Below are 14,086 nucleotides of genomic sequence, written 5' to 3'. Positions count from 1 at the left end.
TCTCTTACATTTTAAATAATGTGCCTTCATCCCCAACTTTACATTAACTGACTCATTTCAGTATCTAAATAAGTTGAGCTCTCATTTGAAAAATGGAGAAGGTACAACTATATACAATTTTTAGGATAAAAAATGTTCTGGATAGAAAAATCCTTTTGATGTTTCAAAATAACACTTATAGATTCTCAGTATAGTTTTCAGTTTGGTAACTAAACCATTAAGTAACCAAGGTTTTCAAAAAATTACAAAAGATAACAACATGATTTTTAAATACAAAGTTATATAGGAGCCACTCATATCTGTGGATCATCCCTACACAAAGTTGCTTCTCACTAGAAAATCCCTAAATATTTATCATAAAATAAAACTCCATTATCAAAAATTAGTTTAAGATAGAAATCTATGCGCTTTAATGATTGCCAGAATTGCCCAGCATAGCTTCAGTAAAATAGAGCATTGTCTAGAAAGTACAATCTCCAAAATGTGTGCAAGTACTGCAAACCGGACAGACCAGGGCAGGGCAAGGCCCTTGAAACCAAGTCCTCCTTGAGCACCTTTCCCAGGTTAGAAACCCGTCTTCAGCCTGTGCTTCGCACATTTCCTTCAGTGCGCTGCCATTCAGACTGCACCATTTACGTCCCAGTGCCACGCTGCGTGGATCAAGTGTCAAGGGGGGAAAAGTATGAGTTAGGCAAGCGCTTTTTTTTTAAAGCTGTAAACGCTTCACATGACTGGCCCCGTAAGAAATCTGGGAGCTTAGATGAGCCTGGAGCTTTTCAGGAACTGGATGAGGACTCTGTACACAAACGTGTACTGGCAGAGAGTCTGCACCAGCATCATTCTCTGTTGCCTCAGCATGTCCAGTACTCTCGGGATGTCCAGTACCTAGGTTGAGAGAAATGGTAATGAAGATAATGCGTTCCCCTTGGGAGAGAGAAAGGATGGGAGGACACTAGTGTCCTGGCAGAAACCTGGTTAGGAGATGCACACAGTCTCTTTTCCACCTTAACATCTTCTAGAAATAAGCCATGATTGCCTACTTCTGATTTTCGGATTAGTTTTAACTATAAATAGAATGTCCATGCAGACTATTGCTTCAACATTCCCTGGGTATAGCTCACTGACTCTGTATGGTTGGACATAATTACCGTATCTCACTAAATACCAAGATTCTACAAAAACATAGTGTGCTATCAATATCTAGCTATTTCCCTCAAGGGCTCTGGGCAGCATGAATCATCCTTGAAATGTAAACAGAAAAAAAGAGTTCTGAGCTCAAATTTGAAAAATCTTGGGCAAGTAAAACAAAATTAAACAGCTTTATTTATCGTATGACTTCTCAGTCTTTAATATGCTAATTAGTACTGAGACTCTCCAAGAAGACACAGCCTTTTGCAGGGAACATTAGTAACATCTTGAGGCCACCAGAGTCCAAGGAAATGTGCACAAAAAGAGCTATTAGGTCACTACGTCCCTCTCTTCCCCAGCCTTGTTTCCACCCAAAAAGGCCAGGTGATCATAAGTGCCATCACCTCATTGTGTTCCAGGCAGGCGATCATGATCTCCGACAAAATAACCACGCCAGTCCTTCCTACCCCAGCACTGCAGTGGACCAACAACGGAGGGTTTGGGCTTTGGGGATCACTTGTGCTATTTGTATGGCGTCGAACAGACTGGATCTCTTCAAGATACGCTGTGGAAAATCAAAGAAATAGAAAAATACTCAAGGATCAAGGCGTATCACATTGACGACTCAATCTTCATATTCTCTCCACTGATTAACAGGACTGCAGATAAAGAGCACTGGGTACCAGTGAACCAAACCCAACCACCAAGTCACTACCTCTGCCCACTTTCTGGTCTACAAAATGAAATGGGGGAGATACTCAGTCAGTTGTGGCATTCTACTCACTACCAAATCATAATTTATAAACCTCTTATTAACCCTCCCCAAAACACTTGTATTTTTTATGTTAAAACAAGTCCAAAGCTTATATGAGAGAACATAAAGGAAATATTTCAGAAACATAAATGTTCCTCTCTGTTTAACAGCTCCAGAGGCAGCTGTCCTGGGAACAAACTTAAAGTCACTCACATAAAAATCCCTTGAGGTCTTCTGGACAGCCATGCTCAGGCCAGTCTGTATACTGGAGGTGCCAGACGGTCCTCTCTTGCCCGGTAAGGAGGTGCTTCATCTTCAGGCCCGTGGTGGCATAGCAGCCAGAGTCTGTGCGGAAGCGGGTCGTGATCTTAAACCTTCCATAGGTGACAGTGTTGTGCCTGGAACCAAGTCGTGGCCAATACCTAAAGCTCTTCTCCCTTCCACCCTCCTGTTAAAGACGAGCACGGTTAAATGACTCGAGGTCCGGCAATGGATGCCCTTCTCACACAGATGGCACATCTGAAACAAAACCACAACCCTACCCTGCCTTTTTCTCCACAGGTCAGGATTCTAGATGATTAACATTAACTGTTCTTCAGAGGCTGAGAAAATCACTTAAGAGAAATGAATACCTACCTCTTCTGCTGTCACCATTGCTATAATTGCAATTCCCTGTTCCCATACCATCTGCCAAAAATCTTGACAGGTATTCTGTAATGGTCCCTGTGTGGCAATATAATCCCATTCAATTCCACTGACAGAGACCTGGGATTAGAAAAAGTTAAAAAAATTGACATGTGTGTATAATATACATAGGTATGTATGCATACATTCATGGTAGTACTAAAAAAGTTGTTTAAAAAAGTAAAAAAGTAGTAAACTGGATTATTCAGCAGAATAAGGAAAGACTTTTCATCTTTTCCCTTGTGAATACAATTTGCATTACTGACATTTTTATAAACTTAGGTACTGTGAATATACATAATATCTATGCAACCTGCTAACCTTGCTGAATCTCAGTTCTCATTTATAAAATAAAAATGCTGCCTACCCTCATAGGGTCGTTGTGAGGACTGAGTCAGTATCTATGGTACCTGGTATATAACTCAATAAGTAGCTATTATTACAGCCATGGTTCCTCTTCTTTAAAAAAAAAAAAAAAAAACTTCCTACTTAAGATAGTCTCACCTCTGAACTTCTGAGTCAAGGTCACTCTCCACAAAAATATTAAGTTTTCACTTAAGATTTAAATTCCTTGAGAGCAGTCTAATACAACAGTAATTACTAGATTTGCAGTTAAGAGACCTGGGTTAAATCTTGGCTTCACCAATGTTGAGTGATGACAATAACTGTCTCCAAACGCTCACTAAATGTAAAACCCAGTGCCAAGCCTTGTGCCACATGTACTCTCACTCAGGGCTGCCAGTCCCCTAGTCACTGCTCCACATCATCTCACTGAGCACCCAGTGGCTGCCACTGTGAATGAGTAGCAGATTATAACAGTGAATAAGTACTAGGGAAGAGGAGGGGGCTAGTGAGAAGCCGGCAGGGTAGGTGTCATCATTTATTTATTTCCATATAACTGAGATGAGGTCACACAACACAGCTTATAAAGTGAGGTCCCACTTCATTTTAGATCTAGGAGTCAGACCCAGGTCTATCAAATTCTTTCCTCTATTCTGCAAGTGGCTGCTGAAGATTTTGAAATATCACTACAGAACTACAGTATCATTCATTCTTATCCATCTAGTCATAAGAGACTGGATGAGTTATTTCAAAGAAATGCTCGGTTTTTAAGTAAAGTATGCTGATATTATATTTAAAAATAAAATAGTATGTGCATAGATTCCCAAAAGCCATCAAGGGGTACTGGCATTCACAGGCAGACTTCCAGGCTCCAGAAAGCCTTGGTGTCAGCTTGTTCCCTTCTCAAATAATACTTGCAAACTAAAGAAAAAAAAACACCACCTGTCCACACTTACTCCTTCACTCACCATGAGATTTCTCCTTCCCAAAATAAAGAATTGAATGTGGCCAGCATGAACAAAGGGTACAATGAGGAAGAGGGAACATCTGGCTTTATCCTATCATGTGTTGTGAATCATCATTTTGTCCATTTTCATGGCAGTGATATTACCCCAGATAAGGTGCCAAGAACATACACTGGGAAGGAGACACATAGTCTCTTAAATACATGGGGTGGGAAAACTTGATACCATAAGCAGAAAAATAAAACTAGACCCCCTATCTCTCATCATAAACATTACCCCAGTTTAATGACATTATACTGGTTCCAGGAAAAAAGCACTTCTTCAAAGAACAAAATGATACTTAAAAATTATTACAAAGAGTATGCAAAGAGAACAGATGGCAACTTTTGAAAGCTTTTGTGAACGCCATCAAAAAGCCAAGACACTTCTGTTACATAAAAATGTATGTCGGTATGTGATGAGGAAAAACCAGCAATTCAGTGGCTTCCAGAAGAATTTATGAGCTAAAAAGAGGTCTTCAGATTTAGAAGGACAAAGTTCTAAAGCCAGGCAACAGAAGGTCAAGGCCGTAGGGAGCCATGATCACACCACTGCACTCCACCAGTCTGGGCGACAGAGCAAGACTCCATCTCAAAAAAGGCAAAAGAAAAAAAGCCAGGCAAATAAGTGTGCCCTGAGTGTTGGGGGCAGAGTGGTTTCGCACATGGAGAGACATGACTTTGGCTCTGTCTGACAGACACTTTTTACCTAGCACTGGTGTGTGGATTTCCCAGCTTGTAGTACAGTTTGTCACAAATGTTCAAAACTAGAGTGTTTATCTAAAACAATAAAATGAAAATAAATTTTAAAGTATCTGCATTCTAAACAGACATGAATATAATTCTTACCATTCTTGTAATTTAACTGAAACTGCATGTGCTGTTTATTACTTGAGGCGTTCCTCTCACCTTAATATGTGATGCATTGATGTAACCAGTGTTGTTTTCTTTAGTTGGGACCAACTCCACTCTCGCATCGTCATAAGGAAGAACATCTTGGAATCGATTTCTTTCTGCATTTTCAGGGAGTCGTGCTGTTGAGCACTCCCCATCAACCAGCCGTTTCTTAAGAATTCTTTCATATTCTGTGAATACCATTCCTTGTTCTAATCGTTGTTCCAGAATTTTACACTACAAAACAGAATATGTGGAATAACATGAATACAGCCACATGTCGTGGCTACCTTTTGACTGTATATTTGGAATTTTGTTTTCTGCTTCACATCTAGCACTGTCTAATATTGAAAATTCTAGGTTGGGCACAGTGGCTCATGCCTGTAATCCTAGCACTTTGGGAGGCCAAGGAGGGAGGATCACTTGCGCCTAAGAGTTCAGGACCAGCCTGAGCAACACAGTGAGACCCCATCCCTGCAAAAAATTAAAAAATGAGCCAGGTGTGGTGGTGCATGCCTGTGGTCCCAGCTACTTGGGAGGATGAGGCAAGAGGACTGCTTGAGCCCAGGAGGTTCAGGCTGCAGTGAACCATGAGGTTCACTATCTCAAAAAAACCAAAACAAATAAAAACAAAAACAAAATTCTAGGTGAAAACAAAGTTAAAATTTTAACAAGCCACAACAACAAGAGTTAAAAGAACAAAAGACAATCATTTTGGTGAGAAATATAATGCAAAGTTTTGTTTAAAGTTGAAAATTGGCCTAAAGAAATTTGTTGAATTCATTTTCTCTAGATCTGTGGTCAATTTTGTGACCCCTAATAGATGGAATTCTCCTGGGGAACAGTAAATCTAGGGGACGGATAATGAGTTCCAACATCTATGAACACGTTTTCATTTTATATCATACGATATATAAAAGACTAAAGCAGTAGGAAATATTGGAAACTACCTCCAGGATCCCGTTGTAAAGCAAATGTATGCCTATTTGATTTAGATGTAATAAAACCTCTTAGAAAATACACCTCAGGCACAATAGGAAGTTTTGAAAAATTGAGAAACTACTCTCGAGGTAAGCTTTCAATATAATAAAGTCAATGTCTGCTGTCTTTCCTATGTATGCTCCTGTATTCTTGTAGATTTCTTCTCACTTTAAGGCCATCAAAATCAAGACTGCCCCAAAAGGCCAGGAGAAGGTAAAAAAGAACACTGAGAAACAAACAAAAAAATCAGCATTCAAACCTGAAATTATCTATAGACATTAGCTATACATTTGCCCCAATTTTGAGGCCCATATTACAAAATTCCTTAACAATCATTTATTATTAAATTGCGTTAGAAAATTCACCAAAAGCTCATGAAGGCATTTGCGTAGTATTTACCGGTTGTTCCAGAGAAGGCACAAAGCCCCGTGTGCCCCCATACGTACCCTTTCATCATTTGTTGCTCTGGTAGCCACTTCCTTTCCTTCATCAGGCAGAGGCACTCGAGATAGGGAGAGTCCGTTTAGGGCAGCCAGTTTAAGAGGACCAATTTTTTTTGCATCTACTCGAGTCTTTTTCATTCCCTGTAAAAGAATTTATAGTATATATGAAATATACACAAATACAACCCCTGTGAAAAGAAATTTCAATGCACTGAAGACCAGGAACACACAAAGGGAGTGTTCTCCTTTCACAATAAACCCAGAAAGATTACACTCCTTCACACACCACTTGTTTACCAAACATTAGTAGGAAGACATTCCTTTCAAGGCCAAAGCCCTGATAAGTCTTCCAGATAGAAGGTTTTGAAACACGATTGGTTACAAAGTTCTGTTGTAATGAAAGGTGAGGCTCCAGGCAGACCGCATTCCTTTTAAAACAAGACAGATGTAAAAAATCAGCTGAAGTCCAAAAAAAAAAAAAGCTTTAAATGCAATCACTTGACTATAATAAGCTTTTATCGTTTTTTGTTTTTGTTTTGTTTTTTTGAGACAGGGTCTCACTCTGTCACCCAGGCTGGATGGAATACAGTGGCACCATCCTAGCTCACTGCAGCCTCAACCTCCAGTCTCAAGCAATCCCACCTGAACCTCTCGAGTACCTGGGAATACCAGCACATGCCACCATGCCCAACTAATCTCTGTGTTTTTTGCAGAGATGGGGTCTCACTATGTTGCACAGGCTGGTCTCGAACTCCCAAACTTAAGCAATCCTCCTGTGGTGGCCTCCCAAAGTGCTCGAGATTACAGGCATGTGCCACTATGCCTGGCCAGCTTTTATAATTTTTAAAATAAATTCTTTAAGTCATTCTGAAAAAATTAAATGCTTTCTGCAGCAGCCCCCTTTGTGTGTTGAAGCTCCCTCCTCATATGCTACTCTACGTTCTAGCGCAGACTTGGATGACCCGGGTTAGATCACACTACCTCTCAGAACGGCTACATTTTTAAACAAGGAAAATAAAACAGAGCTAAAATCTCCATCATGACACCAGGAGGACAGGACAGAAGAGAAGGCATCAACAAAATCTTATCTCCTGAAATCAGGTGCTTCCTAAAGTTATTATTAGAGCATGATTTTCCTCTCTGAGAATAATAAGCATAAGAACGCTAAGTTGACCAGGCGCGGGGGCTCACACCTGTAATCCTAGCATTTTGGGAGGCCGAGGCGAGCGGATCATGAGGTCAGGAGATTGAGACCATCTTGGCCAACATGGTGAAACCCCATCTCTACTAAAAATACAAAAATTAGCTGGGTGTGGTGGCGCATGCCTGTAATCCCAGCTACTAGGGAGGCTGAGGCAGGAGAATGGCTTGAACCCAGGAGGCAGAGATTACAGTGAGCTGAGATCGTGCTACTGCACTCCAGCCTGGGGGCAGAGTGAGACTCCGTCTCAAAAAAAAAATGCTAAGTTTCGTTGGATATACTGCACTTCCTTGGAAGACATCAATATGATGAGTAGCCCCAACCGGAAAAAAATGTTTCTGCCCTGTAAACAAAATCAGTGTTATTCCAGCTCTCTCAACCTGTAACAGGCCAGGAAGCCCCATGATAATGGCGCAAGAACAGAGGGAAAAGGCATCTTGGTAAGAGGGGAAAAAATCCTAAAAGATTGCTGCTATAATTGGAGACTATGATTGGTACCTAACTCAAAAGGCTAAGTGGATTAATTTTTAATTTTATAATTCATATTTGATAATGAGTTCCCCACATAATGCAGTCTAGACTAGAAACAGCAGAGGCCTGGGTTCACATCTGGCCTCTAACTGACCAACTTCTTTCAGGCAAGTCACTTTTCCTCTGTAAGCCTCACCTAGACAGAAAGAGACAGATACACTCAGACACAGGCATACAGACTAAAAAGTTCCTGCTTAGGCTGAAATTTAATGGTTCTAACGTGCAGAAAACAGTGATGTGCTGGTAATATTTAACAACTGGCTCTTAGAAGGAAGTTTTGATTGGTATTTGCCCATATCCATGGTGTAAATACTCCCATCACAGCCAATTTCAAACTGTTAATGTCACATCAATTGGCTCACAAGATTCCTGAAAATTTAAGTCGGCTCTTGCCAGCCAATATGAGCTAGCTCCCGCACTTCTCTGCCTGAAAATGACTCAAAATATCCCACACTGGGACACGCTGGATAAAGTTGATTGGCTGTGAGGTCAGTTCAAAGCCAGTAATGGAAGAATGTTGTATGTAGTCAAAACTAGCCTTGAATATGCCTTAATTAGCCCTTAGAATATAAGCATACGATTTTAATGCATACCCTGCACAGTGATTTCTTATGTGAGAACCACTGCACTAAAGGGTACAACAAAAAGAAAATCTTTATGTAGATGTATGAGCGCCCAAACCAGTCTGCCTTTAAGATAACAATCAGGTCGCTGGAGGTGGAGATGGGTGGAGAATTCTAAAATCATTCCTACTTGTCTGCAGTTTATTTCACTGTTTTTAATACTAAACCTCCATAACCTTAATTCACATTAGAAAATTTGTTGTAACCATTAAGATAATGGCAACCCCATGTTACTATGAAAGGTCAGAGGAGACAACAGGGGATTGGCCTCTTCCACTCTTGAAAACCATTAAGTTAAATGTATGATGGCACCTCACAGTAATGTTAATATTGACTAAGCTCTTTCAATGTGCCAGAACCTCATTTTATTCCCCCAACAATTCTCTGGGGTCCTCTCATTTACAAATGTAAAAACTGAGTCACAGAGAGATTAAATAGCTTGTCTGAGGCCACATGGCTGCCTCTTTTATAAGGTAATCAGTGTCAAAACAAATAAAAGCAAATCTTTGGTTAAAATCAGTTATGCTGAATCATATAATTCAGGAGGCATTTTTTCATGCCTAACTGCATGTGGGACATAATGCCATGAAGCAGGCAGAGCAGGGATGACCGTCCTCATGATCTGAGGTTATCTGATGTGGTAGCTGAGGTTCTGACGCATGAAGGGTCCTGACCGTGTCACCACGAACTAACAAATGGCAGGCTCTAGACTCAGCCCCAAGGTTTTTAACTCGTAGGACCTTTGCTCTTTCCTGTGACCACAGTTGCCATACCCATTCTTTAAGTAGAATCCTTTAAGCAAAAAGGACCAAAACCATAATTCACATAATTTTACTAATATTGTGGTCTTAAAAGTAAATGGGAGAGAAAAGTTCTTTTAAGAGAACCAAACTGATCAACGTCCTCAGATTTAACTGGCCCTACCAGACCCCATTCAAAACATACAGGGATAAAATAGGCCTGAGTACTGCTAGCTGTAGCATTTGGGGAAAGTACTTGAGTCACCATAAAAACAGACAGTTCTTGGAGGGGGACGGAGCAAGATGGCCGAATAGGAACAGCTCCAGTCTCCAACTCCCAGCGCAAGCGACACAGAAGACCAGTGAGTTCTGCATTTTCAACTGAGGTACTGGGGTCATCTCACTAGGGAGTGCCAGACAATCGGTGCTGGTCAGCTGCTGCAGCCCGACCAGCGAGAGCTGAAGCAGGGCAAGGCATCGCCTCACCTGGGAAGCGCAAGGGGGAAGGGAATCCCTTTTCCTAGCCAGGGGAACTGAGACACACAACACCTGGAAAATCGGATAACTCCCACCCCAATACTGCGCTTTAAGCAAACGGGCACACCAGGAGATTATATCCCACACCTGGCCAGGAGGGTCCCACTCCCACAGAGCCTCCCTCATTGCTAGCACAGCAGTCTGCGATCTAACTGCAAGGCAGCAGCGAGGCTGGGGGAGGGGCGCCCACCATTGCTGAGGCTTAAGTAGGTAAACAAAGCCCCTGGGAAGCTTGAACTGGGTGGAGCTCACAGCAGCTCAAGGAAGCCTGCCTGTCTCTGTAGACTCCACCTCTGGGGACAGGGCACAGCTAAACAACAACAACAAAAAAAGCAACAGAAACCTCTGCAGACGCAAACGACTCTGTCTGACACCTTTGAAGAGAGCAGTGGATCTCTCAACATGGAGGTTGAGATCTGAGAAGGGGCAGACTGTCTGCTCAAGTGGGTCCCTGACCCCTGAGTAGCCTAACTGGGAGACATCCCCCACTAGGGGCAGTCTGACACCCGACACCTCACACGGTGGAGTACACCCCTGAGAGGAAGCTTCCAAAGTAAGAATCAGACAGGTACACTCGCTGTTCAGCAATATTCTATCTTCTGCAACCTCTGCTGCTGATACCCAGGCAAACAGGGTCTGGAGTGGACCTCAAACAATCTCCAACAGACCTACAGCTGAGGGTCCTGACTGTTAGAAGGAAAACTATCAAACAGGAAGGACACCTATACCAAAACCCCATCAGTACGTCACTATCATCAAGGACCAGAGGCAGATAAAACCACAAAGATGGGGAAAAAGCAAGGCAGAAAAGCTGGAAATTCAAAAAATAAGAGCGCATCTCCCCCTGCAAAGGAATGCAGCTCATCGCCAGCAACGGATCAAAGCTGGTCAGAGAATGACTTTGACGAGATGAGAGAAGAAGGCTTCAGTCCATCAAACTTCTCAAAGCTAAAGGAGGAATTACGTACCCAGTGCAAAGAAACTAAAAATCTTGAAAAAAGAGTGGAAGAACTGATAGCTAGAATAATTAATGCAGAGAAGGTCATAAACGAAATGACAGAGATGAAAACCATGACACGAGAAATATGTGACAAATGCACAAGCTTCAGTAACCGACTTGATCAACTGGAAGAAAGTGTATCAGTGATTGAGGATCAAATGAATGAAATGAAGCGAGAAGAGAAACCAAAGGAAAAAAGAAGAAAAAGAAATGAACAAAGCCTGCAAGAAGTATGGGATTATGTAAAAAGACCAAATCTACGTCTGATTGGGGTGCCTGAAAGTGAGGGGGGAAATGGAACCAAGTTGGAAAACACTCTTCAGGATATCATCCAGGAGAACTTCCCCAACCTAGTAGGGCAGGCCAACATTCAAATTCAGGAAATACAGAGAATGCCACAAAGATACTCCTCGAGAAGAGCAACTCCAAGACACATAATTGCCAGATTCACCAAAGTTGAAATGAAGGAAAAAATCTTAAGGGCAGCCAGAGAGAAAGGTCGGGTTACCCACAAAGGGAAGCCCATCAGACTAACAGCAGATCTCTCAGCAGAAACTCTACAAGCCAGAAGAGAGTGGGGGCCAATATTCAACATTCTTAAAGAAAAGAATTTTAAACCCAGAATTTCATATCCAGCCAAACTAAATTTCATAAGTGAAGGAGAAATAAAATCCTTTACAGATAAGCAAATGCTTAGAGATTTTGTCACCACCAGGCCTGCCTTACAAGAGACCCTGAAGGAAGCACTAAACATGGAAAGGAACAACCCGTACCAGCCATTGCAAAAACATGCCAAAATGTAAAGACCATCGAGGCTAGGAAGAAACTGCATCAACTAACGAACAAAATAACCAGTTAATATCATAATGGCAGGATCAAGTTCACACATAACAATATTAACCTTAAATGTAAATGGACTAAATGCTCCAATTAAAAGGCACAGACTGGCAAACTGGATAAAGAGTCAAGACCCATCAGTCTGCTGTCTTCAGGAGACCCATCTCACATGCAGAGACATACATAGGCTCAAAATAAAGGGATGGAGGAAGATCTACCAAGCAAATGGAGAACAAAAAAAAGCAGGGGTTGCAATCCTAGTCTCTGATAAAACAGACTTTAAACCATCAAAGATCAAAAGAGACAAAGAAGGCCATTACATAATGGTAAAGGGATCAATTCAACAGGAAGAGCTAACTATCCTAAATATATATGCACCCAATACAGGAGCACCCAGATTCATAAAGCAAGTCCTTAGAGACTTACAAAGAGACTTAGACTCCCATACAATAATAATGGGAGACTTCAACACTCCACTGTCAACATTAGACAGATCAACGAGATAGGAAGTTAACAAGGATATCTAGGAATTGAACTCATCTCTGCACCAAGCGGACCTAATAGACATCTACAGAACTCTCCACCCCAAATCAACAGCATATACATTCTTCTCAGCACCACATCGCACTTATTCCAAAATTGACCACATAATTGGAAGTAAAGCACTCCTCAGCAAATGTACAAGAACAGAAATTATAACAAACTGTCTCTCAGACCACAGTGCAATCAAACTAGAACTCAGGACTAAGAAACTCAATCAAAACCGCTCAACTACATGGAAACTGAACAACCTGCTCCTGAATGCCTACTGGGTACATAACGAAATGAAGGCAGAAATAAAGATGTTCTTTGAAACCAATGAGAACAAAGATACAACATACCAGAACCCCTGGGACACATTTAAAGCAGTGTGTAGAGGGAAATTTATAGCACTAAATGCCCACAAGAGAAAGCTGGAAAGATCTAAAATTGATACTCTAACATCACAATTAAAAGAACTAGAGAGGCAAGAGCAAACACATTCAAAAGCGAGCAGAAGGCAAGAAATAACTAAGATCAGAGCAGAACTGAAGGAGATAGAGACATAAAAAACCCTCCAAAAAATCAATGAATCCAGGAGTTGGTTTTTTGAAAAGATCAACAAAATTGACAGACCGCTAGCAAGACTAATAAAGAAGAAAAGAGAGAAGAATCAAATAGACGTAATAAAAAATGATAAAGGGGATATCACCACCGACCCCACAGAAATACAAACTACCATCAGAGAATACTATAAACACCTCTACGCAAATAAACTAGAAAATCTAGAAGAAATGGATAATTTCCTGGACACTTACACTCTTCCAAGACTAAACCAGGAAGAAGGTGAATCCCTGAATAGACCAGTAGCAGGCTCTGAAATTGAGGCAATAATTAATAGCCTACCAACCAAAAAAAGTCCAGGACCAGATGGATTCACAGCTGAATTCTACCAGAGGTACAAGGAGGAGCTGGTACCATTCCTTCTGAAACTATTCCAATCAATAGAAAAAGAGGGAATCCTCCCTAACTCATTTTATGAGGCCAACATCATCCTGATACCAAAGCCTGGCAGAGACACAACAAAAAAAGAGAATTTTAGACCAATATCCCTGATGAACATCGATGCAAAAATCCTCAATAAAATACTGGCAAACCAGATTCAGCAGCACATCAAAAAGCTTATCCACCATGATCAAGTGGGCTTCATCCGTGGGATGCAAAGCTGGTTCAACATTCGCAAATCAATAAACGTAATCCAGCATATAAACAGAACCAAAGACAAAAACCACATGATTATCTCAATGGATGCAGAAAAGGCTTTTGACAAAATTCAACAGCCCTTCATGCTAAAAACGCTCAACAAATTCGGTATTGATGGAACGTACCTCAAAATAATAAGAGCTATTTATGACAAACCCACAGCCAGTATCATACTGAATGTGCAAAAACTGGAAAAATTCCCTTTGAAAACTGGCACAAGACAGGGATGCCCTCTCTCACCACTCCTATTCAACATAGTGTTGGAAGTTCTGGCTAGGGCAATCAGGCAAGAGAAAGAAATAAAGGGTATTCAGTTAGGAAAAGAAGAAGTCAAATTGTCCCTGGTTGCAGATGACATGATTGTATATTTAGAAAACCCCATTGTCTCAGCCCAAAATCTCAAGCTGATAAGCAACTTCAGCAAAGTCTCAGGATACAAAATCAATGTGCAAAAATCACAAACATTCTTATACACCAGTAACAGACAAACAGAGAGCCAAATCATGAATGAACTTCCATTCACAATTGCTTCAAAGAGAATAAAATACCTAGGAATCCAACTTACAAGGGATGTAAAGGACCTCTTCAAGGAGAACTACAAACCAC

General features: G+C 41.2%; 1 protein-coding gene across 1 annotated transcript in view; it reads right to left on the bottom strand.

The window, feature by feature from the left end:
* Positions 1-382: 382 nt before the first annotated feature.
* Positions 383-14,086, bottom strand: part of PTPN21 (protein tyrosine phosphatase non-receptor type 21) — an 89,224-nt gene continuing 75,520 nt past the window's right edge. Inside the window, exons 13-18 of the mRNA XM_023205395.1 lie at positions 6,233-6,370; positions 4,821-5,042; positions 2,519-2,647; positions 2,096-2,330; positions 1,533-1,693; positions 383-885 (exon numbers count right to left, since the gene is read on the bottom strand). Coding sequence (XP_023061163.1) covers positions 757-885; positions 1,533-1,693; positions 2,096-2,330; positions 2,519-2,647; positions 4,821-5,042; positions 6,233-6,370 — 1,014 coding nt within the window. The 3' untranslated portion in view covers positions 383-756. The remainder of the gene's footprint in view (positions 886-1,532; positions 1,694-2,095; positions 2,331-2,518; positions 2,648-4,820; positions 5,043-6,232; positions 6,371-14,086) is intronic.

This window comes from Piliocolobus tephrosceles, chromosome 6 (genome assembly GCF_002776525.5).
Source record: "Piliocolobus tephrosceles isolate RC106 chromosome 6, ASM277652v3, whole genome shotgun sequence".
NCBI classification, from domain to species: domain Eukaryota; kingdom Metazoa; phylum Chordata; class Mammalia; order Primates; family Cercopithecidae; genus Piliocolobus; species Piliocolobus tephrosceles.
Note: the sequence above shows the minus strand (reverse complement) of the source record. Positions and strands in the feature narration are given on the sequence as shown.